This window comes from Balaenoptera musculus, chromosome 3 (assembly GCF_009873245.2).
Source record: "Balaenoptera musculus isolate JJ_BM4_2016_0621 chromosome 3, mBalMus1.pri.v3, whole genome shotgun sequence".
Classification (NCBI taxonomy): Eukaryota; Metazoa; Chordata; class Mammalia; order Artiodactyla; family Balaenopteridae; genus Balaenoptera; species Balaenoptera musculus.
In genome coordinates, this window is record NC_045787.1 from 116,495,186 (window position 1) to 116,519,452 (window position 24,267).

The window sequence follows — 24,267 nt, forward strand, 5'->3', positions numbered from 1 at the left end:
CTCCAGGATCCCACGCTGATACAGGCGGATGCTCTTGGGCCCCTCCAGGAGGAGCGTGGGGCAACAGGTCTCCTCGGGGCCTGAGACAGGTGGGCTTCATATCAACTCTCATGGGGGAAATTGAACTCCCAGGACTCCTGAGTCCTGCCCTCAACCTTTGCCTCAGTTTCCTAATGTGAGATGGCCTCGCCCTCCCCCTCTCCCAAGAGGCTCTCCCAGGCTGCGTTACCTCTGATATGAATGTGTGGAGGCTTCTTACCAGATCTTCTCCTTCGCTCTACTTCCACCACCACGGTCAGCCTGGTCTGTGGGTTGTCAGTGAGGACTGAAGGGGCTGAGCTGCCCCAGCCCAAAGCAGCCCCTGTGCTCATCGCCTCTGCACACTCCATGGCTTCTGTGCCTCTCAGATTCCCCTCAATAATTCATCTCCCTGATCTGAGGGCTCTGGGTGGGGCCTGTAAACAATAACTTACCATAGGAGGTGACAGACCTCTCTTTTCTGAGTGAGCCAGACTGTTGCATGGAATTTTTCTTTTTTTGCTCTTATGAAAAATTGCAGACATATATAACTGCGGAGAGAATAGTTTAATGAGCTTCCGCGCACTCAGCTTCAGCAGTTATCAACTTATGGCCGGTCTTATTTCTTCTGTTCCCCCTTCCACCCCAGTGGATTCTTTTGAAGCAAATCCCAGACACCTTATATTTCACATATAGCTATTTCAGTATGTATTTATAAAAGATAACTACCTTTTAAAAAAATGACAGCTTTGTTGAGATATAATTCACATACCATACAATTCACCCACTTAAAGTGTATTATTCAATGGTTTTTACTAAGTTTGCAGATATGTGTAACTCTTACCACAGTTAATTTTAGAACGTTTCCATCACTTTATAAAGAAACTTGCTTTCCTTTACTATAACCTCCCTAACCCCCACCCTATCCTGACCCTTAAACAACCACTCATCTACTTGCTGCCTCTATAGATTTGCCTATTCTGGACATTTCATATAAGTGGACTCACATAATATGTGTTCTTTTTGTGACTGGCTTTTTTCTTGTTTTTCAAGGTTCATCCATGATGTAGCATGTATCAGTACTTCTTTCCTTTCTGTGGCTGAATAATGTTCCATGTACGATGAAATTACTTCTGTCACCAACTACCCAGAGTTTGGCCAAACTTCACAGGTAAGAGCACAGTTGCAATAAGACTGCCCTAAATTCAGACGCTAGTCTCAAGCTCAGGGGTCCTCACTTTGACTAGCTATCTACACTCCCAGGTATTCCCACTACTCCTGCAGCTTCCATAATTTGCTGGAATGACTTACAGAACCCAGCAAAGCGTTATAGTTACTGTATCTGACACCAATTCTCTAACACTGACTGGGTGTCCTGCATTTCAATCCAATTCTGATACTAATGTCGACTGAAAAAAACATGCACAACCTGTGAGTTGTGAGTTAAGTTTTATTTGGGGTAAAATTAGGACTATAGTCCAGTAGACTGGACTACTAGCATTTCAGACTGCTCTGAGAAGCTGCTCCAAAGAGGTAGGGGGGGAAGTTCAGTATATATGTGATTTTGGTGCAGGGGGAGTACATGCAATCAAGCACATATTTTTTTGCAGGAGGTTTCTGCTAGTCTCGTGAAGGTTACTGCTAGTCACTAGGAGCAGGTGTCACCATGAAGGGCGATTTTAGTGCTTTTCTAGGTACAAGGAGATGCAACAATTGGACTCATAAAATTGTCTCCTGAAAATATGTATCTGAAGACCTGTTTTGCCAGTTTTTCCCAGAGCACAGAGTGCCTCATTCCTCATCTCCACCCTGAACTCCTTTCAGGGGGTGTTGAAGGTCAGCAGTTGCAGCAGCTCATAATTTGATCCTTGTAGAGGTAGATGGCAAGTGCCAATTTGTAGGTGACACTAACTGCCTGTAGTTAGCGCCAGATCCCACAAGTTAAAATGCAAGGTCCTCAAAAAGACCCCTTATTTCAGGTTCCAGCCACAAGTGGGATCCCCAGGTTACTTGTAGTACTGCCTGACTTGGCTACAGATTCCTGGGTTCCCACAACCAACCCTCAGGTTCAATAATTCACTAGAATGACTCACAGAACTCGGGAAAGTGCTCTATTTATAATTACCTTTTTTAAATTTTAAAGCATGCAAGTGAACAATCAGATGAAGAGTTATGTAGGACAAGGTCTGGAAGGGTCCTGAGTGGCAGGAGCTCCTGTTCCTGTGGAGTGAGGGCATGCCGTCCCAGTACATCAATGTGTTCGCCAACCAGGAAGCTCCCTGAGCCTCATTGTCTAGCGTTTTTCGATGAGATTTCTTTCATTATGTAGGCATGATTAATTAAATCATAGGCTATGTGATTGAATTCAACTCCAGCCCTTCAATCTGCATGTTTTTTCTTTTTTTGACCGTGCTGCGTGGCATGCAAGATCTTAGTTCCATGGCCAGGGATCAAAACTGTGCCCCCTGCAGTGGAAGCACAGAGTCTTAACCACTGGACCACCAGGGAAGTCCCTGCATGGTTGTTTTTTTCTAGTGAGTAACCTCTTCCATCCTGAAGCTATCGAGGGGCCCTGCCAGAAGTCACTTCATTAGTATAACAGAGAGACTCCTATTGCTCAGGAAATTCCAAAGGTTTTTGAAGCTTTGTGCCAGTAACTGAAGACAAAGACCAGATAAGTTCTTTATTATATCACAAGCCACTCTCTGGTTTTTCACCAAGGATCCCTTATAGCCAAAAGAATCATACCTGTCTGATCATCTACATTTGGTGTACATCTATATAACAGGTAGGGCAATAGTAACAAGATGAATATGCCTAACATCTGGGGGAATCAGTGTGGGGTAGACATAGGAGGCTTGTATTTTCCCATACATTTGACTATCAATATTGATATTGTAGTCTTACCGACAACGCCAGTGTTATATCTCATTGTGTAGCTGTTACGTGAAAAATAAGAGTAATTAGTTCAGTCCCTCATTATATCTTACGATCAAAATGTCTCCCACGGCAAGGCCACCCAGGTTTGCAGTCTTCTCCTATATCTCATCAGGTTCCAAAGCAAAAGTGGTCTCAGGATTAGATGGTTTCACCCTGAGACATCTGGTATAACTGAACTAAGGGACATACCATCTTTTTCTCTGAGCCCCTTTGAAGCATTAGTGTAATATGGGATTTCCTTCACTGCATAACCTATTTATTCGTTCCTTCACTCTCAGCTTCTGTTCCTCATTCTAAAGTTCATATGGTTTTCAACAGATGCTGAATAGTCAGAACAATCTTATAAAAAAAGAACAAAGTTGGAGGACTCACACTTCCTGATTTCAAAACTTATTGTGAAGCAATAGTAACCAAGACACTGTGGTACTGGCATAAGAACAAACCTAGAGATCAGTGAGAGAGTAGAGCAGTAAGGGTCCAGAAATAAACCCATGTTTCTATGGACAGCTGATTTGACAAGGACATCAAGAACATTCAATGAGGAAAGATTAATCTTTTTAACTAATGGCACTGGGACACCTGGACATCCAGATACAGATGAATGAAGTTGGACCCTTACCTCAGACCATATACAAAAATTAACTCAAATCGATTAATTTCCCAAATTTAAGAGCTAAGACTATAAAACTCATAGAAAATACAGAAATTAATCCTCATGACCTTTAATCTGGCAATGAGTTCTTAGATATGATACCAAAAGCAAGCACAACAGAAGAAAACATGATAAACTGAATTTCATCAAAGTTAAAAACTTTTGTGCATCAAAAGACATTATCAAAAATATGAAAAGACAGCCTACAAAATGGGAAAAAATATTTGCAAATTATACACCTGATGATGATCTAGTATCCAGGATATATAGAGAGCTTCTACAACTCAGCAACAAAAAGACAAACAACTCAAGTAAAAAATGAGAGAAAGACTTGAATAGCCATTTCTCCAAAGAAGATATACACAGTGCATAAAAAGATGCTCAACATCATTATACATGAGTGAAATGCAAAACGACAAACAACAATTAAAAACTAGGAAAAACATTTGAATAGATAGTTCTCCAAAGAAGCTATACAAATGGCCAACAAGCATGTGAAAAGATGCTCAAAATCCTTGGTCATTAAAGAAATGCAAATCAAAAATGTAATGAGGTACCACTTCTTACTCACTAGTATGGCTCTAATAAAAAGAAAAAAACTGTGCTCTGATTCAGTTGATACACACAACTGAAAATATAAACTTTCAGGGCATGTATTGCTTTTTTTAAAATATACATTTATTTATTTGTTTGTTTTTATTTTTGGCTATGTTGGGTCGTCATTGCTGTGCACAAGCTTTCTCTAGTTTTGGCGAGTGGGGTCTACTCTTCCTTGTGGTGGGCGGGCTTCTCATTGCGGTGGCTTCTCTCGTTGTGGAGCATGGGCTCTAGGCGCGCGAGCTTCAGTAATTGTGGCACGCAGGCTCAGTAGTTGTGGCTCACGGGCTGTAGAGGGCAGGGTTAGCAGTTGTGGCGCACAGGCTTAGTTGCTCCGCGGCATGTGGGATCTTCCCAGACCAGGGCTCGAACCCGTGTCCACTGCATTGGCAGGTGGATTCTTAACCACTGCACCACCAGGGAAGTCCAAACCCTCATACATTGTTGATGGGAATGTAATATGGTGCAGCCGCTGTGGAAAAGAGTTTGGAGGTTCTTCAAAACATTAAACATATAATTACCATATGATCCAGCAATACTTCTCCTAGGTATATATGCAAAAGAATTGAAAAGAGGTACATAAACAGATTTGTGTACTAAAATGTTCATAGTAGCATCATTCACAATAGCCAAAAAGTGTCCATCAATAGATGAATGAATAAACAAAATGTAGTTTATACATACAATGGAGTATCATACAGCCATAAAAAGCAATGAAGTACTGACACATGCTACAACATAGATGAACCTTGAAAACATTATACTAAGTTAAATAAGCCAGACACAAATACTGTATGATCCCACTTATATTAAATATCTAGAATAGGCAAATTCATAGAGATAGAAAGTAGATTAGATGTTCCCAGGCTCTAGGGGGAGGGGAAATGGAGAGTATTTGCTTAACGGGTACAGAGTTTCTCTTGGGGTGACAAAAGAATTCTGGAAATTGCGGTGATGGTTGCACAATACTGTGAATGTAATTAATACCACCGTACCTTACACTTAAAAATGGTTAAAATGGCAAATTTTACTATATATATATTTTTTACCAGAATAAAGAGAAAAAATATATATCTTATTCCTGTCTGCATACAATCATGCTGTTTCCCTCATCTTAATGAAGATTATCTTATGAACATAACATCAGTCATACTCCATGGTGAAAGACAAAACTTTCTAAGATCAGGAACAAGACAGGGATGCCCACTTTTGTCACTTCTATTTAACATAGTACTAGAAATCCTAGCCAAAGAAGTTAGGCAGGAAAAAGAAACAAAAGACATCCAAACTGGAAAGGAAGAAGTAAAATTATCTTTGTTCACAGATGACATGATCTTATATGTAGAAAATCCTGAAGTTTCCACACAAAAAAAACCTGTTAGAACTGATAAACAAATTCAGCAAAGTTGAAGCATACAAAACCAACAAACAAAATCCAGTGAGTTTTGTAAAAAAATAAACAGAAACCTCAATTAAATAGAGTTGGGAGACCAGAAGGGACTGCTTCATGCCCTGAGACCTTAGGAGAGCCCAACAGGAAGAAGAAAGACTCCTTTTTTACTGGCGAGGAGCCCTCCCACCTTCCTTTCCTCTGTATAAAAGTGTTCTCCTACCTTTGCCATACAGAAACTTGCATGTATTGATAGCTCGCCATGGTTGCAGACCCCTGAATTGCAATTCTCTGCTGATCCCAAAGAAACCTGTCTTTGCAGAACTATCTGACAGTCTATTTGTTTCAGTTCAGCAGTTTCTATACACTAACAATGAACAGTCTGGAAACGAAATTAAGAAAAACAATTCCATTTACAATAGCATCAAAAAATAAAATAAAGTACTTAGAAATTAACTGAAGAGATGAAAGATGTACAATGAAAACTACAAAAATTGCTGAAAGAATTAAAGAAGACACAAGTAAATGGAAAATCATCCCCTGTTCATGGATTGGAAGACAATATTATTAGGATATCAACACTCCCCAAGGCAAGCTACAGAATTAATTAAATCCCTGTCGAAATCTAATGGCATGTTTTGCAGAAATAGAAAAATCCATCCTAAGATTCATATGGAATCTCAAGGGACCCCAAAGAGCCAAAACAATCTTGAAAAAAAGAATAAAATTGGAGATCTCACACTTCCTGGTTTTGTAACCTATTATAAACCTACAGTAACCACAACAGTGTGGTACTGACATAAAAACGGATATATGGACCAATAGAATTGAATAGAGAGCCCAGAAATAAAACCTCACATATATGGTCAAATGATTTTCGACAAGGGTGCCAAGACCATTCAATGTCTTTTCAAAAAATGGTATTGGAAAAACTGTCTATCCACATGCAAAAGTGTTGGGAGGCAGAGATATTGAATAATATCCACCGAACTGAGAAAGAACTTTGAGACCAAAAACAAAGCAGGCAACTCCATAAAGTGCAATTTTGAAGTTTATTGTGGGTACTGACACACAGCCATATTATATAACGCGTATTGTGAACTTACCTACAGCTAGGATCCAGAGGCATTCACAGCTGCGCTCTGCGAAGGGGATACCTTGGATTTAAAGGGGCCAAAGCGAAAAACAGAATTTGACTACCAAGTAAGACGCACATCTGCATCCAAGGGAACCGGGGCTTCTTCCTCCTGGGGGGTCTCATGACCATTAACCATCTGTGTCAACAAAAGGCATTCTTCCAGTTTTCGTATCACATGAAGGCAAAAGTAAAAGTTGTTGGGAAAGTAATCTGGCTTGGGTGCACTCCTTGTGAGTAGACTAAAGCTCAGTTGTGCAGAAAGGGGAGGGGCAAGACTGTGGGCCTAAGATGGAGCTGACAAAATGGAGTCAGTGTGGTTCAGCCACGTAGATTGGCAGTTTATTTAGCTGTCCCTATGACTCTTTGAGCCCATGGTCTGATAACCTGTGTAACTCTCCCATCAATGTTAATTTGCATTCTCCGTTCCTTTCTGTGTGGTTCTGGACACTGGAGGGAGGCAGGCTGGAGGGCTATGTTTCCATGCCTCCTCCCACTCCTCTTGAGGTCCCCCTCGAGGCAGATACCTAGATCTCTGCTGGGTGTGGCTGCCTCCTTGATGTAATGAAGAAGGAACCCTTAGAAGGAACAGTACTTCTTGGCTGATGTCCTGGGTCGCTGAGATAATGTGGTTCAGAGGACGTATACTATTAATTGCCCTGTGCAGGGGTCCGAGAAGCTGTGAAGGGTCTAAGGTGTTATCCTGTTTGCAAATCAAAGAACGATTGTACACACATATACTAACATAGTCACAAGATCTCTGGTTCAGAGACAGGCTGTTAAATGACAGCATCTCTTATCAGTTCCCCAACCCCAAACTGCCGCAGACCAGCTGCAGAAAGCTAGAAGTTCCTGGCGGTGAGGGGTAAGGAACTGAAAAGCACCAGTATGGGATCAGAAGGGCCAAGACAACTGATGGTTGCAAGGCAAGTTTATTCAAAGAGCATGAATGTATATCTAGGTTTAGTACGGAACGAATAGCGGACAATAAATCAGTAAACCTTGTTTTCCACATAATTCTGTCGCCACTGTCTATGCGTTAGCATGCTTTATGGGCCATTCTCTGGAGGTACAGACTTCCCCCTTAGGGCAGCACGTCCTTCTTCTGGGGAACAACCAGGGGCTCTTAGATCCAGAGCAGGCACCTGGAACGAAACTGGCCGCAAGCCATTTTCCTTTTTTACGCTCAATACCGCAGCGTCAGGAGTGCATACCAAGAAAGAGACAAGCAGTTCTCCGGAAAGCAGAAAGCTGAATAAGCTTACAGCTTGGGGGCCACCACACCAAACTCCCCATTACATGACACAGTGAAAGCCAATGTACCTGTGTGTGCAGAGGGGCTGTACGCTACAGGAGAGGAACCCTGAAATTATAAAACTCAGAGCTTATGTAGAACAAGTGGCATAGCTGTCTCTCCTCACTGGGGGTTGGAGGAAAAAAAGAGAGTGAGAATAAGCAAATGGCTCTGGGTTTTATTACCTTGGAAAGGGAGAAGCTGACTCTTGGAAAATGCACCAGAGAGGAAACATTCTGTATCCTCCTAGGTATGTTTACCATTCAAACATCCTTTAACACAGGTGCCAGTAATCTGTTCAGAAAGCCCGCATTGGGCAGAAACCCTTGGTTCTCCCACACAGCCCTAGACAGGCGACTTTTCCCTGCCCTTTCTGCCCCAGTAGTTCTTTTCTAAGGAAGGGCAGGTATGGTTTCTAGGGAGTTAGGATGAAGAAAGTTTAAGTATAATGGATTCGCTATCCAGCAATGTGCCCAGTAAACGTCTGTTGAGTGAATGACACGGACCCGCTGTTTAAGATTTTAATGAAGATGGGGCAGAGGGTTGGTTGGTTGAGATGTCCTGACGAGGCTCTCCCAGAGCCAGGGCAATCTGAGCCAATTCATTCCTCTCCCCACCTCTCCCCTGGGCCTTAGGCAAAGGCCCCGGCTCCCTGAAGCAGTGCCAGGGCTCCTGACACCCCCATGGTCAAGGCGGAACGCGCACAGACTGGGACCACGCCAGAGCTCTTCAGGTCTTCTTGGTGATTGAGGGCTCCAGCGTCCAGAAAGGGATTCCCGTCCAGTGTCAGGTTATTTACCTCGGGCAGCTCGTCTGGCCGCGGCGCCCTGCTTAGCCTGTTGCAGCTGAGATCAAGCACGCTGAGCTTGGGCGGCAGTCCTTTAGGCACTTGCTCCAGCCCCGCGAACGACAAGCTGAGAGAGCTCAGTGAGCTGGGCCAGACACACGAGGTAGCGCCCGGGGCGGTGGCGCGCAGCGAGTTGTGGCTGAGGTCCAGGCGGTGGGGTTGCACGCTCGCCGCCGCCAGCGCAGCGCACACGCTGCTGAGCATCTCCATCCCCGCGTTGCGTAGCGCTAGATCTTGGAGGGCCGGGAACTTGTGCGGACAGAGAGCCGCAATCAGCCCGCGCTCGCCGAGTCCAGGATTGTCAGACAGGTCTAGGTTGGTGAGGGCCTGGAAGGTGGGGAGCTGTGCGCAGGCAAAGGCAAGCGAGTGTGCTTGCGCGATGTTCAGTACCCTGAGACCAGGCTTGAGCCACTGCTGCAGTTCGCCGAGCCAGGCACCTCCTGTTGCCCACGACACGTTACGGAGACTGAGGGTGGAGAGCGCAGGCCCAGTGGCTTCCAGAGGCGGCGGCGGCATCGGGCCGGTTATCTCCAGGTCCTCAAGCGTCAGTTCCTTGAGGCGGGAGTAACCGAGCGCACGCAGAAGGGCGACCAGAAGCAGAGCAGGAACCTGGGCAGCGCCCAACGTGAGCCGCCGCATTCGCAGAGCCTTGATTGTGTCAGCGTACTGCTTCGGGTCGGCGTCGGCGCTCTTTAGAAACTGTTCCAGGCTGCGGCCGCCGCCACGGATCTCCACCTCGACAGCAGCCACACACTGAAAGGCGCTAGACCAGTCAGGCTTCGGATCCGTGAAGTTGCAGACGCAGCGGAAATCTTCTTCGTCCAGCTCGCAGGGCTCTAGTGTGGCCGCAGACACACGCAGCAGTGGCAGCAGTAGCAGCAGCAGACAGGGCACGCACACCTGCGGAGACAGCGGAGGTCAGGGCGGATCCTGCCGGTCCCTAAGGTTCCCCGAGTAGCCCTCCTTCGGCCCTAAGAGCATACACTCACCATGGTCGATAGGTCCTCAGAACCTCTGCCTCTCCGCCGGGCTCTGGGATGGGCTGTGGCTTCTTTCCTTTACAGCGGCTCTTGTCGGCTTCCAGGCTCCACAAACCTATCTGTCCTTACTCTTTGGCAGCCTCTGAAAGTTTATGTAACCCTGGGATGTCACTCCGTTCCCTCCTCTTTGAACCCTGTCACTCCCCACTTTTCTTCCTCCTAACCACCCCATCTGCTGTCCTTCTGGGAAATTTTGCAGTGAATGATGTTGCCAGGAGAGGAGCCATAACAGGAAGTATTTTGCAAGGTGTCTAGGGCCCTCTGCCTCAGGCAGTGCCCTGATGACTCAGGTGCCCCCAGCCTTGTCTGGGATGGGGAAAGGAAGATCCCCAGTGCCTCAGGCCAGGACTCTTACGTCCCCTGCCTATAGCCCAGTGACTCAACCCGGGTAGTTTCCTTAACATTTCCCTAGTCTTGGTAGTTACTGTTAACCTCCTGTCACCCAAGTCCAACTCCCTGAATATCCTCAGGTATTTAACTGCGTATTTTGTGGAAGAGACTGCAGACTTCATCTATTGACTCCAAGGGCTAGAATTAGATTCAAGAGAAGGAAGTTGGTCTGAGGAACAGCTCCCCCCGCCCTCCTTTTTTTTTTTTTTTTTTTTTGCTGACTTGTTCTTTAAATTTGTTTATTAAGAAATAATAGCTTTTTTTTTTGGCCGCACGACATGTGGCATCTTAGTTCCCCGACCAGGGATCAAACCCGTGCCCCCTGCATTGGAAGAGCAGAATCTTAACCACTGGACCGCCAGGGAAGTCCCCTCACAATTTTTTAAAGTGATAGCTTTCTTAAAAGTAGAGAAGTCTATGTGTTTAACAGAGACACATTGGCCAAGTCCCTCGCTCTCTTAGTTTCCACTTCCCCGCCCTGAAATTTGAGAAATGAAATATTCCTAAATATAATTTTCCCACTTGTACCTAGCTCTCTCCTGCCCTTTCCCCAGCACAATTCCTATGCCCTAGGAATGAAAAGCTGGACCTATATTGAATGAGGATTAATTAGTAACTCACCTGCTTTGTCAAGAAAAAAAAGCAAGTGTCCCAGAGGGTGGGGAATTGTTACCAAACCAGGTTTGTTTGCCCAACAGGCAGTAAGCCAAACACTGAGACGCTTTGGTTTGTAGCAGAGAAAGGGTTTATTCACAAGGCATCTAAGTGAGGAGCAGGGAGAACAAGTCTCAGATTCACCTCCCTGAAGGCAAGGGGCTTGGGATATTTATGGGTGAAGGGTATAGGGTGGTTGGAGGTACTGGGGAAGGCGATTGGGGACAGGAAAAAGGTGAGGTAATCAGTATTCTGCTCAGGTGTATCTGAGTTACATGCTTCTTCATGGGATGCATGTTCAGAAACTGGTGGCATTAGCATGATCTGAGGGTGAAGTTTTGGCCTTCTGATGTCAAAAGGCCATCCATCCAACACTCGCACAGGCCCAGTTGGAGGGTCAGTGGTTCCAAGCAGTCTTAATCAGCTGGAACACGACCTGGCAAGAGCTGACTCTAAGTTCCTGAAAATCAACTTAAGGAACTGTTACTATAGCAACCCATTTGTCAGAGGTGTTATCCACAGAGGGGCAGTTAAAGGAGTCTTGTGACATATTGTGTAAGCTACATGAGGGTATGTAATTTGCAGGAACAATTAAGGCAAGCTTGATCGGTGAAGGCAGTTTACATGATATTATTTATTAAGCAAGTTACAGTTCAAGGGATCTAATTGATGACTGCCCTCAATTTTAGAAGGGCTATGCTTTTAAAACAGCCCTCACAAGTCTGAACTTCTGGATTTCTGGGCAAAGAGCTACATGAAAAACATTTGAATTTTCACTTCCCTTTTTCCAGAAGTAGCCACATCTGTCCACAATCCAAACAAGGAAGCCCCATCGGACCACACTGCTCCCTGTGTGTCCTGTTGGGCATGTTCTAATACCCTAAGCCATGCCTAAAGGCCAGACCATGTCACTGGGACATCTCTGAGGACCAAGATATGAGTATAGTTCAGTGTGAAATACACTGACTCTGCAGTCAGACAAAAAGGCTTGGAATCCCAGCTCTATGGCTAAGGTTGTAACAACAGCCCTTCATTGTTATTTTCTTTTTTTTTTTTTTTTATTATTATTATTTTTTTATAGCTACTTTATTTATTTATTTTATTTTATTTTTGGCTGTGTTGGGTCTTCGGTTCATGCGAGGGCTTTCTCTAGTTGAGGCAAGTGGGGGCCACTCTTCATCGCGGTGCGGGGACCGCTCTTCATCGCGGTGCGCGGGCCTTTCACTATCGCGGCCCCTCCCGTCGCGGGGCACAGGCTCCAGACGCGCAGGCTCAGTAGCTGTGGCTCACGGGCCCAGCCGCTCCGTGGCATGTGGGATCCTCCCAGACCAGGGCTCGAACCCGTGTCCCCTGCATTAGCAGGCAGACTCTCAACCACTGCGCCACCAGGGAAGCCCCATTGTTATTTTCTTCATCAGAGTCTCTGCATTCGGAAGACTCAGGCCACTGAAGCCTGGCTCCTCAGGAAATTCCATCACCTTAACAACAAGAACCTACTGTATAGCACAGGAACTATATTCAGTATCTTATAATAACCTATAATGGAAAAGAATCTGAAAAAGAATATATATATCTATCAGGTTGGCCAAAAAGTGCCTTCAGTTTTTAAATAAAAATAAAAGACACATTTTTTCATTTTCACCAAGAACTTTATTGAACAACATGTTCACCCTTTTGTTACACTACCTTCTGCCATTTTTCAGGGAACTTCATAATTCTATCTTCCCAAAACTTTTTATCTTTTTGAGCAAAGGACTGTTCCAGGTGCCTTTTACAGTCCTCCAGGGAACTGAAATTTTTTCCATTAAGAGAATTTTGTAAAGACCGAAATTAATGGAAATCCAAAGGTGAATGTGTGGTGAATATGGTGGATGAATCAGAAATTCCCAGCCAAGCTGTAACAGTTTTTGTCTGGTCATCAAACAAACATGCGGTCTTGTTTTATCCTCATGGAAGATTATGCGTTTTCTGTTGACTAGTTCCAGACGCTTTTTGTCGAGTGTTGCTTTCAGTTGGTCTAATTGGGAGCAGTACTTGTTGGAATTCATCGTTTGGTTTTCTGGAAGGAGCTCATAATAGAGGACTCCCTTCCAATCCCACCATATATGCAACATCACCTTCTTTGGATGAAGACCGGCCTTTGGTGTGATTGGTGGTGGTTCATTTCACTTGCCCCACGATCTCTTCCATTCCACGTTGTTGTACAGTATCTGTAAACCCACCTAACATGATTCAAAATGGAGTAACACCTGTCAAGGGCACCTATTAAATCTCTTTCAGACACCCGAGACCTGGAAAATTACTGAAGACTGCAAGTCTATTCTCCGAAAAAACACATCCTATAGACACACAGCCAACCCCGGTACTGCTGTGGACCAGAATAGACATGAACCCACCTCCTTTTCCTGCACCTTGCCCTTTGAAGCCCAATAAAAGATTCAAACCCCACGCTTTGGGGCCAGTGCCACCCTATGTGTCTGGCCCCTTTCCTCCCTTGGAAAGTGGAGGAGTAAAAACTTTCTTTTCTTCCCTGGTTAATATTTCTGTGAATTCTTTCACAACCCGCGTCGGCTCACCTAACAGTATCCACTTTTCATCGCCCGTCACAATTTGTTTTAAAAACGGAACGTTTTCATTACGTTTAAGTAGAGAATCGCGTGCGGAAATATGGTCAAGAAGTTTCTTTTCCCCCCCGCTTAACTTATGTGGAACCCAAACATCAAAGTGATTAACATAACCAAGCTGGTGCAAATGATTTTCAACGCTTGAGTTGGGTATTTTGAGTATGTCGGCTATCTCCCGCGTGGTATAACGTTGATTGTTTTTAATTAATGTCTCGATTTGATCGCTATCAACTTCAACTGGTCTACCCGACTCTGGAGCATCGTCCAGTGAGAAATCTCCAGCATGAAACTTCGCACACCACTTTTGACATGTTCGATCAGTCACAGCACCTTCTCCATACACTGCTCAAATCTTTTTTTGCGTTTCGGTTGCGTTTTTACCTTTCTTAAAATAATAAAGCATAATATGCCGAAAATGTTGCTTTTTTCCTTCCATCTTCAATATTAAAATGGCTACACAAAAATTCACCAATTTCGATAACTCTTTTTTAAAATGCATGCTGATATGCCAGCTGTCACATACAATCTAACAAAATCGCTTTGAAGGAAGTTAAAGACAACTAAGTGCTACTAGAGCCATCTTACGGAAAAAAACAAACGAACCTTTTGGCCAACCCAATATATATATATTACACAACATTGTAAGTTAACTATACTTCAATTTTTAAAAAATGGTTAAAAAAATTCCATCACCTTAGGGGAGACACTCTGGATGAGGGGTCCAAGCTAAGAGGGGCAGTAATGTTTCTGCAAAGGTCCCCAACTCACACCTTGATTCAAAAAATATCTATCGTTTGTCTAAACCAAGTGCCAGTGCTAATACCAAGCCCTGGGATGCTGATGTGACCATCACATGGTTCCTCAAGTACTCTGGTAGGTGCGGGAGGCAAATGCAGATGCAGAACTACAGTCCATAGTGAAGAGGACTCTTACAGAGGAGACAAGGACTTGGGGGAGCTCTAGAGAAAGGAACAGCTAGCCTTGTAGTAGAGAGAACATGAGGCTGTTTCTTACAGGATTAACAGAGTTGCCAGGCAGATAAGTGCAAAAAACAAAAACAAACAAACAAACACCCCAAATAAAAAACAATTTGGGCAGCTGTAACTGTTTGAGCAGACACTCTGGGCAGAGCATAGATTTTTCCTGGGGACTTGCCTTAGCTTCCCAACCAGGAGAAAGAAGTAGGTGTTAGAAGCCAGCCTGCCGCATGAGGAAGGGGACAAGACCCAGATCCTATCCCCAGCCAGAGCATGGTGCATTAATAAATGGTGCTCAGGGAATTCCTTGGTGGTCCAGTGGTTAGGGCTCTGTGCTTCCACTGCAAGGGTCACGGGTTCGATCCCTGGTGGGGGAACTAAGATTCCTCAAGCTGCACAGCCAAAATAAAAAAATAATAATAATAAAGTTAAATAAATAAATGGTGCTCAATAAATGGCTGTCCAGAGGCTGGATGGATGCTGGACCTGGAGAGAAGATATGGAGAACAGGATGATGGTCTGCAGATATTTAACTAGATGTTTTGTGGAAGAAATCAAAGACTTCACCGATTGACTCCAAGAGGTGGAACTAAATTAAAGGGAAGGAAATGGGTTTGAAGAACAGTTCCCATTCCTGGATTTGTTCTTACTTGCACATTTGTCTAAGTAGTAGCTTTCTAAAGATTAGAGGCCTCAGTAAGAATTCTTTTTAACTTTTTTTTTGACCGCACAGCTTGAAGGATCTTTGTTCCCCCAAGAGGGATTGAACGCGGGCCCTTGGCAGTGAAAGCGTGGAGTCCTAACCCCTGGACCGCCAGGGAATTCCCTCAATAAAAGTTCTTAAGTGCTACCAGGACTCTACTCTCTTGGAGCTGTGAAGGCGGTTTGGGAGGAGACAACGTCAAACAGTTACACTGTAACTTAATGTTAGCTGTGAAAAGGGTTATGAAGGAGAAGCGTATGGTGCTATATGCTCTCATAACGGGGGCATTGGTCCAGTAGTTCTGAGTAGGGGACACTGGAGATCTCGAGGACAGTGTTAAATAAGGGAAGAGTGCTGGTTGTAGTGAGGGTGGGGTGGCAGAGACAGGGCTCTAGGCAGTGGAACAGCCTGTGCAAAAGCCCAGAAGAGAAAAAGTGCAGGGCTTATTCAGGGAACAAAGATTCTAGGAGAGATGAGTATGGTAAGGCTAGAGAGGTATGCAGGGATTAGATCATATAGGGCTTAGTTGGCCACAATTCAGATTTTGAGGGTATGGAACACAGTTTTTGTTTGTTTGGCTGCGGCGGGCGGCTTGCGGGATCTAGTTCTCCGACCACGTATTGAACCTGGGGCCATGGCAGTGAAAGTACCGAGTCCTAACCACTGGAAGCCAGGGAATTCCCTGGAGCACGGTTTTTAATTCACCAGTTTCCCCAGTACCTACTAGATTAGTGGCTCTCAAAATTTGACGAAAGAACTACTTTATCCTGAAAATAATTCACTTTTTTAAAGTATTTTTAAAATTTTTATTTATTTAATAAATTTATTTTTGGCTGCGTTGGGCTTTCGTTGCTGTGCACGGGCTTTCTCTAGTTGCAGCGAGCAGGGGCTACTCTGTTGCGGTGCGCGGGCTTCTCATTGCAGTGGCTTCTCTTGTTGCAGAGCATGAGCTCTAGGTGCGCAGGCTTCAGTAGCTGTGGCACGTGGGCTCGGTAGTTGTGCCTCTCTGCCTCTAGAGCGCAGGCTCAGTAGTTGTGGTGCACGGGCTTTGTTGCTCCCTGGCATGTGGGATCTTCCTGGCCCAGGGCTCGAATCCGTGTCGCCTGCATTGGCAGGCGGATTCTTAACCACTGCGCCACCAGGGAAGCCCTTGCGGTTCACTTTTATTCAGAACAGTGACACATAATTGAATTTGTTTCCTTTTTCTCACCTGAAAAATGAGGATAATTGTCATGGCGAACATTCAGTAAGGTAATGCACTTCCAGGGGTTAGCCAGCTTTCATCACTGAGAGCCGTGTTATTGGTGAAATGGAGTTCGACATCTTCCTAGAACTCGGGGTAGTTTTGAATGTTCATTTAGAATCTGTTAGGGATGGGGAGGTTGTGTTTGCTGAGTGGAAGGTGACGCTAGGGGCCTGGGGCTGTCCGAGTCGAGGTTGAGTTACTTCCTTTACTAGATCGGAAGCCGAGAAGCCGGAGGCCACGGGGAGGGGCAGCTATCTGGAATTCGCTCGTCTAGAGATCCCACTCCTCCTCTAACCTTCGCTTCGCTCCGCTCCGCCCCGCCCCGTCCCGCCCGTGGTCGCTTCCCGTAGTTCCGCCCCGCCTTCTCTTCACTTCATGCCCCGCCCACTGACACCTCCCCTTCCGCCCTGCGCTGTGGCTGCGCAGTCCGTACCATGTTCTAGACGCCGGGGCCCTGTTGCGTGCTCTGTGGTGCAGGTTTACTCCCGTTCCACCATGTGGAGCCGACAGCGGGGCGGCCTCAAGCCGTTACGCTGCGGGGTGGAGCAGCTACGGTGCCGCCGGCGGGAGCGGGAGGCAGGTGCGGGCGGGCGAGGGAACACGGGAGGATGAGGGTATGGCGGTCGGAGTAGGAGTGAGGAGGCTTCCAGGGTTGGAGATGGGTTCTGGGTCCTGGGTGCCCCTCCCATGATCAAGCGGCTCCTTTGCTCCCAGCACTGCGGAAGGCACGGAGAGAGCAGCAGCTGGTCAGCAAGAGGCTGCTGAGAGACGAAGCCTTGGAGGAAGCCGAGGAGGGATGTGTGGCCATGATCTTCGGGGAAGCCGAGGTGAGGGGGCAGGGTGCTTGGTGAGATCCACACCAGGTAGCGGCAAATACCTTCTCTTGTACTCGAGGTCCGCCCCCAGACCTGAACGCGGTCCCTTCAACACCTCCTTCCGTCTAGTGGGCCAAGCCGGCAACCAGGGAATCATCCTCGACAACTCTATCCCTCATCCCCACATCAATACATCAAGTCTTAGCCCCCCCCCCTTTTTTTTTTACCTCCTAAAGAGCTGTGGAGTCTTTTAAATGGCGTTGCCATCACGATCGCCACCACCCTCTTCTCTGAATACTTAACAGCAGCCGCCTAACAGGTCATCTGCAGAAATTTTGCCTCCTCAAGTTAATTCTCTATACATCAGTCAGATGCGTCTTTTAAAAACACAGAGACCAAAATCCTTCCTGTGATCTACACAGTCCAGCATGGTCTAACCTCTGCTACTTCCAACCTTATCAGTTCACTCATTTCAGGCAAATTGTCCTCTTTTCAGTTCTTGGAACAATATACCAGGCTCTTTCCTGTCTCAAGGCCTTTGCATTTGCTGCATCTAAAGTGGGTCTGCAGAGTATTAATCATACTAATTGTTTGCTTGTTACCGTTTCTCCAACTAGACTTTAAATCCACAGGAACCTGGACCTTATCTTATTTGTCATCATTGAAAACTCAGATGCCTATACAGTATCTGGCATATAGTAGATGCTCAGTATTTATGGAATAAGTGAACGAAAGAATTTCTTTCAGCTCATTTATTCATTCAGCAAGCATTGGGCATCCCCTGTTTATATTATGTTTACATATATAGTTTACAAAGCACTTATACCTAGGTTATATCATTTATTCATTGTGTGCTTACTTTATACCAAGGCACCTATGCTGGGTACTGAGGTACAGAAAGATGAAAAGAGAGTCCCTTTCTTTGACGTGTTCACAACCCATTGAAGGAGTCAGATGTGCTCCTACCTGTCATGAAGGAAACATGAGGCACAATAGAAACCCCTGAGTCTTCCAAAGGGAACCAGAAAGAGCTAACTTCCCAGAGGCAGTGAGAGCAGAAGTCTAAAGGAAGTGGAGGACCTGGGGAGTGTATCCCAGGCAGAAAGAATAGATTATGTGAAAGCTTGGAAGCATTAAAAAACACGTCATGTGATGTGCAGTGTTGTTGCAGTGTCGGTTGCATGGGGAGAATCGCTAGAGGGATAGGTTATGTCAGGCTGAGAGGTTTAAATGTTATCCTTGAAATAACACAGTAAAAAGGCAGAGTAGATGTTATGCCCATTTTTCAGGTAAGAAACTGGGGTTTAGTCCCCTGTAGCGTAAGTGGCAGGGCTTGTATTAAACCCAGTTCTGATTCCCTCTTCTGTCCACTGTACTGCAAGGTTGGCACTTATTGGCCATATTAGTGTGAATGACGAGTTCTAGAGATAGTGCCATATTGAAGGGCTCACAGCTGAAGTGGGCAGAGCAGAACTCATGCCTTGCTTTCTGGCAACCATGTGTTGCCATCTCTCTTCTCCCTGCCCTGGGCTCCAGATCCAGCAGTTCCTGCGGTTAGCCCAGCGGGGGACAGAGGAAAAGGAGAGAGAGGGGGCTCTGGTCAGCCTTCGGCGAGGCTTGCAGCGCCCTGAGACGCAGCAGACCTTCATCAGGTCAGTGTGGGTGGTGTGAGTGTGTGGCTGGGGCTCTGAGGGGTGGACAGGAGTGTGGGGGGGATGGGCCACTGGCTGAGCAGGGCTCTGGTGCTCACTCATGTAGGCTGGAGGGCAGCATTCGGACCCTAGTCGGGCTCCTGACCAGCAACCAGGCCCTGCTGCAGCTTGAGGCGGCTCGGTGCCTTCATGAGCTCTCTCACTCTGAGCAGTCTGCAGTAGTTGAGGCCTGCCTGCCAGCCACTTCCTACCTTCTCACCTACCTCTCCGGTCACAGCTCAGACTTTATAGTAAGCCCTGCCCTTTCCTACCTTGTTCTTGGTTTGGATTTAAAAATTGTGCTTTTGGGTCCAGTTTGAGCTGGCAGGTAGGCAAAAGAGGAAAACCTGTTTCTCCTGATGCCCCCAGCCATACACACACCCATCATCTCCCATTCCCCTGTGCCCACATCCTCAAGGACAGGTATGCTCCAGCTTCCCCACTCCCACCCCTGCCGCACCCCGGCCTGAGACAGGCCAAGCCCAGTGCTTTTGTTGTCCCGCTCTCAGGAGCTCTGTCTGTATACACTGGGTAACCTGATTGTGGAGAGTGAGGCTGTGAGAAGGCAGCTCCTGCCACAGGGCATTGTTCCAGCCTTGGCTGCCTGCATCCAGGTAAGTGTCCACCTCCTTGCTTCCTCTCTGGGCACCCCTCCCCTCACGTCTCTCCACATGCCCCACCTGCTTTGGGTAGGCAGCTCCAGCCTCTGCCCTGTGCTAAGGGGTTGAAAGTCTCAGGAAACCTTATGGCCTAGGTTCCAGAGTCAGATCCCTACTCTGTCTGCTTCTAGTCTCCCCATCTGACTGTGCTGGAAGCTCTTGGATATGCCTTGTCCCAGCTTCTGCAGGCTAAGGAAGCTCCAGAGAAGATCATCCCGTAAGTAAAACTGAGTCTCCAGATGTGTAGGCAGGTGTGACCTACTTGGTAGTGTAGCCCCTGATGCCTGATCGAGTCTTGTTTCCAAAGCTGTTGCACATTTCAACTCCATGTGCCTGACTGGGAAGAGCTTTGGTTTTGGACGCTTTCCCACCTGCTCTCAGGGTTTGGGAAGAGTGACTGGCATCTTGCCTTCTGTGGTTCCTACTCACAGCTCTGCTTCTACTGACAGCTCTGTCCTGGGCTCCACTCTCCCCCAACATATGCTGCAACTGTTGCAACCTGGCCCAAAGCTGAACCTTGGAGTAGCTGTGGAGTTTGCCTGGTGCCTTCACTACATCATCTGCAGGTAATAGGCCAATTGGGAAAGTGCCACAAACCTCCCCTGGGGCTTCCTTCCATGACACTCAGGTTTTTGAACTTTGGTTTCTGGAATTGTTGTGGTGAGTTTTCTTTGTTCTATGGTCCTCTCTTCTTGGAGCTCAGGAAACCTACAGACCTAGGCCATTTGCCACCTTAAAGGTAGGATTGACCGAGTAGTGACTACTTGCTTCCTATTGCCCAGCCAGGTCAACAATGCCCTGCTCATCACCCAGGGCGCTCTGTCCACCCTGGGGCTGCTGCTGTTGGACTTGGCTGGGGCTGTCCAGAGAACTGAGGATGCAGGACTGGAGCTGGTAGGTGACGAGGACAGGTCAACATCTGGGTGACCTTTCTTTTTACTCAGCTCCTGCTCCAGTGTGCAGGTTGCCCCTTCCTCCTTAAATCTGAACCCTAACTCGTCTTTGCAGCTGGCATGCCCTGTGCTTCGGTGTCTAAGCAACTTGCTAACAGAGGCAGCAGCAGAGGCTGTGGGAGGGCAACTGCAGCTCCGAGATGAGCGTGTCGTGGCAGCCTTATTTATCCTTCTGCAGTTCCTCCTCCAGAAACAGCCCAGCCTGCTTCCTGAGGGCCTCTGGCTCCTTAACAACCTCACTGGTAAGCACCATAATCTGCCTAGGCCTGGACCTTTAGATACTGGGAATAATTCCTCATGGCCTGGGCTGAGGTGGGTAGGATTGGGAGTGGGTTGGTTTCATGCCCCAGTTGGAGGAACTTCACCCTGACATTTTCCCTTCCAGCAAACAGTCCTAGTTTCTGCACCTCCCTGCTCTCCCTGGATCTGATTGAGCCCCTCTTGCACTTGTTGTCTGTATCTAACGTGGTGAGCGTGTTGGTAGGTATTGGGGTCACTTGAGCCCAAGGTCTGGTGGCCAAAGTGTAAACAGTGGGAGCAGCCCTGAGCCCTCATAAGTACCCTTAGCTGAGAGCTGGCAGGTGGTGTGGTATGGATGGCTTCAGGGCCAGACCATCAGTCATAATCCAGACAGTCTAGGTGTGAGTCCCTAAACTGTAATTTACTAGTAACTAACCTTGGGCAAATCAACTAACCACCTTAAGCTTCAGTTTCCTCATTTATAATTGGGAATAGTAATCCTACCTGAGGGTGGCTGAGGGGATTACAGAATATGCATATAAAAGTGCTTGGCACAGTGCCTGGGCATGTGGTCAGCATTCCATAGAAGCTATGGTTAAAATCTTTGGTTTTCATCGTTTGTGGGGACTGTGTACATGTATCTGTCTGCAGGTGCTCACGGTTCTGTGCAACGTTGCTGAGAAAGGTCCTGCTTACTGTCAGCGTCTATGGCCAGGGCCCCTGCTCTCCTCCTTGCTGGACACGTTGGCCTTCTCTGACACTGAAGTAGTAGGCCAGAGTTTGGAGCTGCTGCAACTGCTGTTCCTCTATCAGCCAGGGGTGGGTTTCTGGCCTTAGTCCCCAATCCTTCTGTTCTGAAGCCTCTGGTCTCACCATGGCCCCTTTCCTTCCAGTCTTAACTATAGTCATTTCTCTGGGCCTGGCTAGCCTATGTGGGCTCCAGTTCCGAACTTTCATACTCTTGTTGGGAATGCATTCTTCCAAGAAGAGGTGGGCTAACCCATAAGACTGTGGTAATTGCGTGTTGAACCCAGTGTTGAATCCTTTTCTTCCCTGCTCTCAGGCTGCCCAGGCCTTCTTGCAGCAGTCAGGGCTGCAGGCCCTACAAAGGCATGAGGAGGTGGCACAGCTCCAGGATCGTGTACATGCTCTCCAGCAGACAGCTCTTCATGGGTGACTTGACTTCTTAAAGTCATGTACTCCACTCCCCATCTCCCCCACTCCCCATCTTCCTGGCCCACAGAGCCCCTTTGGGAGGTTTAGAACCATAATGACGTCATGCCCTCTGCTCCCACATCTAAGCCTAAGCCAAGATCTCTGGATCCCAGCTCCTCCAGTTTTACCCAGCAGTGTCCAGGCGGGAGGACCAGAGGGAACTCAGTGTGGCCTACTTAATCTGGGTCCATAGAATCTCATTTTTTCTTGTCCTTTCTCTTTTTTTTTTGCTTCAGCAGCTGGTGGCTTTTGATGGGACGGAATAAAATAAGTTTTATTTTTATATTCAACTGCTTTGCCTCATTTGATTGCACAATAAGGGGTAGTTGGTGGAATGAGAAACAGAACATCCTGAGACAGCATTTTCAGCACAAGCTTTATAAAGAACAGAAGAACACGTTTCTCCACATTGTACTCAGTCCAGCAGAGCTCAGGCTCTGGGGCTCTTGCTCTTAATCCTCAGTGGAGGCTTCAGGCTTTGCCACTTAGCACATTCTCCAGGGCTCTGGTTACCTGATCAGCACTGAAGTTGTTCAGAGAGACATTCTTCTCTTGGCCAAATGCTGAAGAGAGAGGGACGTGATTAAGTATCCACTCTGCACTGTACGGGCTACCAAAGTATAATAAAAGGTCTCTGTCTTCAACTTACAGTCTTGGTAGGATAGGAAGGGCAGTAGAATTTCGGCTGATTCTGGGCAGTCATAATGGGAAGGAAAGTGTTTCAGGGACGTTTTAAGGGGCATGGTAGGCATTTATTATTAACCATTGTGAGCAGTGTATTACATGAGCCTGCATTTTAATGGTGCCCATTCAATGGCTCCCATTGTTCCTCTAAACTAAAGTTATTTGTGTCCATCTCCTTCTCTAGTCTACTGGCTTTTGGAAAGAAAACCTTTGTTCCTCCTCCAAACAATGTTTAGTGCATGGCATACTGCAGTTGTCCACTGTTATAACGGATCTGCCTTGGGTGTGACTCCCTGCCGTCCCCCAGACATTCCTAGGGCGAGGTTTAGTTAAAAGCCGTGATTAAAAATACCATTATTCAGTAAGTATAAATATTTATTGTGTGTCCCTATGTGTCAGGCAACATGACAGTAATTTTCAAATTGTAAAATGACACATAGGTAATATATTAATAAGTATGTGGTAAAATTAAATAGGGTAAAGGGACAATGTTACATACCTGGCCAGGGAATGCCTTTTTGTGGAGGCTGAATTATAACAAAGAGCCAGCCATGGAAGTCTGGCAGAAGTGCAGTCTGGGAAGGGGGAACAGATGTAGAAGCTCAACCCTGTTATACATCCTAGCTGAATATCCAAAGAATCCACCCCTCATATTAATTAAGGTTAAATGAGATTTAGGCAGGAAAGCACTCAGCACAGGGCCTAGCAGTAAGTGCTCAACACAGTCATTATTTTAGGTTTTTACTACTGAGATTCTCACACTCTACCTGGACCGGCACTGACCACACAATTTGGAAGGACCTACATTGATGGACTGGACCAGCATCCCTTCTCCCCTATCTGAAGCCTGTTCTGAATTACAAAAACGACAGCTCCTGATCTCTATGCAGGACAGGGCCCGCCTCCACATAGATGTTACTGGGACACAAAGCATCCTGTAACCCTGCGAATGTATATTTCCTTATCTGCAACGAGGTCAACAGCAAGTCCGAATTCAGTCCCTGTACAGGTTTCTGTGTGACCTTGGGCGGCCCTTTCTCTTCTCGAACCCTTGTTACTCCACCGGGGTCTCAGGCCCCCGGCGTCCTGTGCTCACCGTAGCGGGCCCATAGCTTGGGCTGCACATCGGAGCACTCGCGGATTAGGATGGGCAGGTCGGGGTTCGCCTTCTTCAGCTCCACATAGCGTTTCTCGATGAAGTCCCTGCAGGGCCGGAGAGAGCACCGTGCGTGCGCTGTGGGCGCAGGCCTCCTCAAACACCCGGGAGGTCGAGGTCGTGACCCCGGCGCCCCGAAGCCCGCCCGCCTCACCGGGCCGCGCCTCACCTGACTCCCTGGCTTCCGGGCGAGCGCTGGCATAAGTGGATACGAATCTCACGGAGGCCCAATGTGGCACGGATCCCCCGACTCGCTGCGGCAGCCGCCATCTGAGCTAGTACCAAATCATCCGCCCTAGACCTTCCGGCCAAGTGATCCTATCAGACCAGCCGCGGACGCTCCAGCC

The 24,267-nt window shown here is 46.8% G+C and overlaps 3 protein-coding genes across 14 annotated transcripts; 1 reads left to right on the forward strand and 2 right to left on the reverse strand.

Moving 5' to 3' along the window:
- The first annotated feature begins 1,077 nt into the window (after positions 1 to 1,077).
- On the forward strand, positions 1,078 to 22,370 carry TMCO6 (transmembrane and coiled-coil domains 6). 12 transcript variants are annotated; one of them, XM_036847186.1, is made up of 12 exons: positions 1,103 to 1,189; positions 17,222 to 17,334; positions 18,859 to 18,974; positions 19,081 to 19,264; positions 19,523 to 19,627; positions 19,804 to 19,889; positions 20,122 to 20,238; positions 20,455 to 20,566; positions 20,681 to 20,867; positions 21,011 to 21,105; positions 21,517 to 21,684; positions 21,929 to 22,363. In XM_036847186.1, the coding sequence occupies exons 2-12, from the start codon at positions 17,314 to 17,316 to the stop codon at positions 22,040 to 22,042; spliced, it is 1,305 nt and encodes a 434-aa protein (XP_036703081.1). In that variant the 5' UTR covers positions 1,103 to 1,189; positions 17,222 to 17,313; the 3' UTR covers positions 22,043 to 22,363. The 12 variants fall into 12 exon arrangements, with proteins under 12 accessions (XP_036703080.1, XP_036703081.1, XP_036703079.1 ...); XM_036847183.1 differs by lacking the exon at positions 1,103 to 1,189 and adding an exon at positions 16,866 to 17,087 and having other exon boundaries at positions 20,804 to 20,867; XM_036847181.1 differs by lacking the exon at positions 1,103 to 1,189 and adding an exon at positions 16,896 to 17,087 and having other exon boundaries at positions 21,011 to 21,093.
- CD14 (CD14 molecule) lies at positions 7,940 to 10,179 on the reverse strand. Its single transcript, XM_036847193.1, has 2 exons — positions 9,863 to 10,179; positions 7,940 to 9,773 (listed from the first exon to the last, which is right to left on the reverse strand). The coding sequence occupies exons 1-2, from the start codon at positions 9,863 to 9,865 to the stop codon at positions 8,658 to 8,660; spliced, it is 1,119 nt and encodes a 372-aa protein (XP_036703088.1). The 5' UTR covers positions 9,866 to 10,179; the 3' UTR covers positions 7,940 to 8,657.
- On the reverse strand, positions 22,328 to 24,246 carry NDUFA2 (NADH:ubiquinone oxidoreductase subunit A2). The gene is made up of 3 exons (XM_036847194.1): positions 24,090 to 24,246; positions 23,861 to 23,967; positions 22,328 to 22,643 (listed from the first exon to the last, which is right to left on the reverse strand). Exons 1-3 carry the CDS (start codon positions 24,188 to 24,190, stop codon positions 22,552 to 22,554), a joined length of 300 nt encoding a protein of 99 aa, XP_036703089.1. The 5' UTR covers positions 24,191 to 24,246; the 3' UTR covers positions 22,328 to 22,551.
- Positions 24,247 to 24,267: the final 21 nt, after the last annotated feature.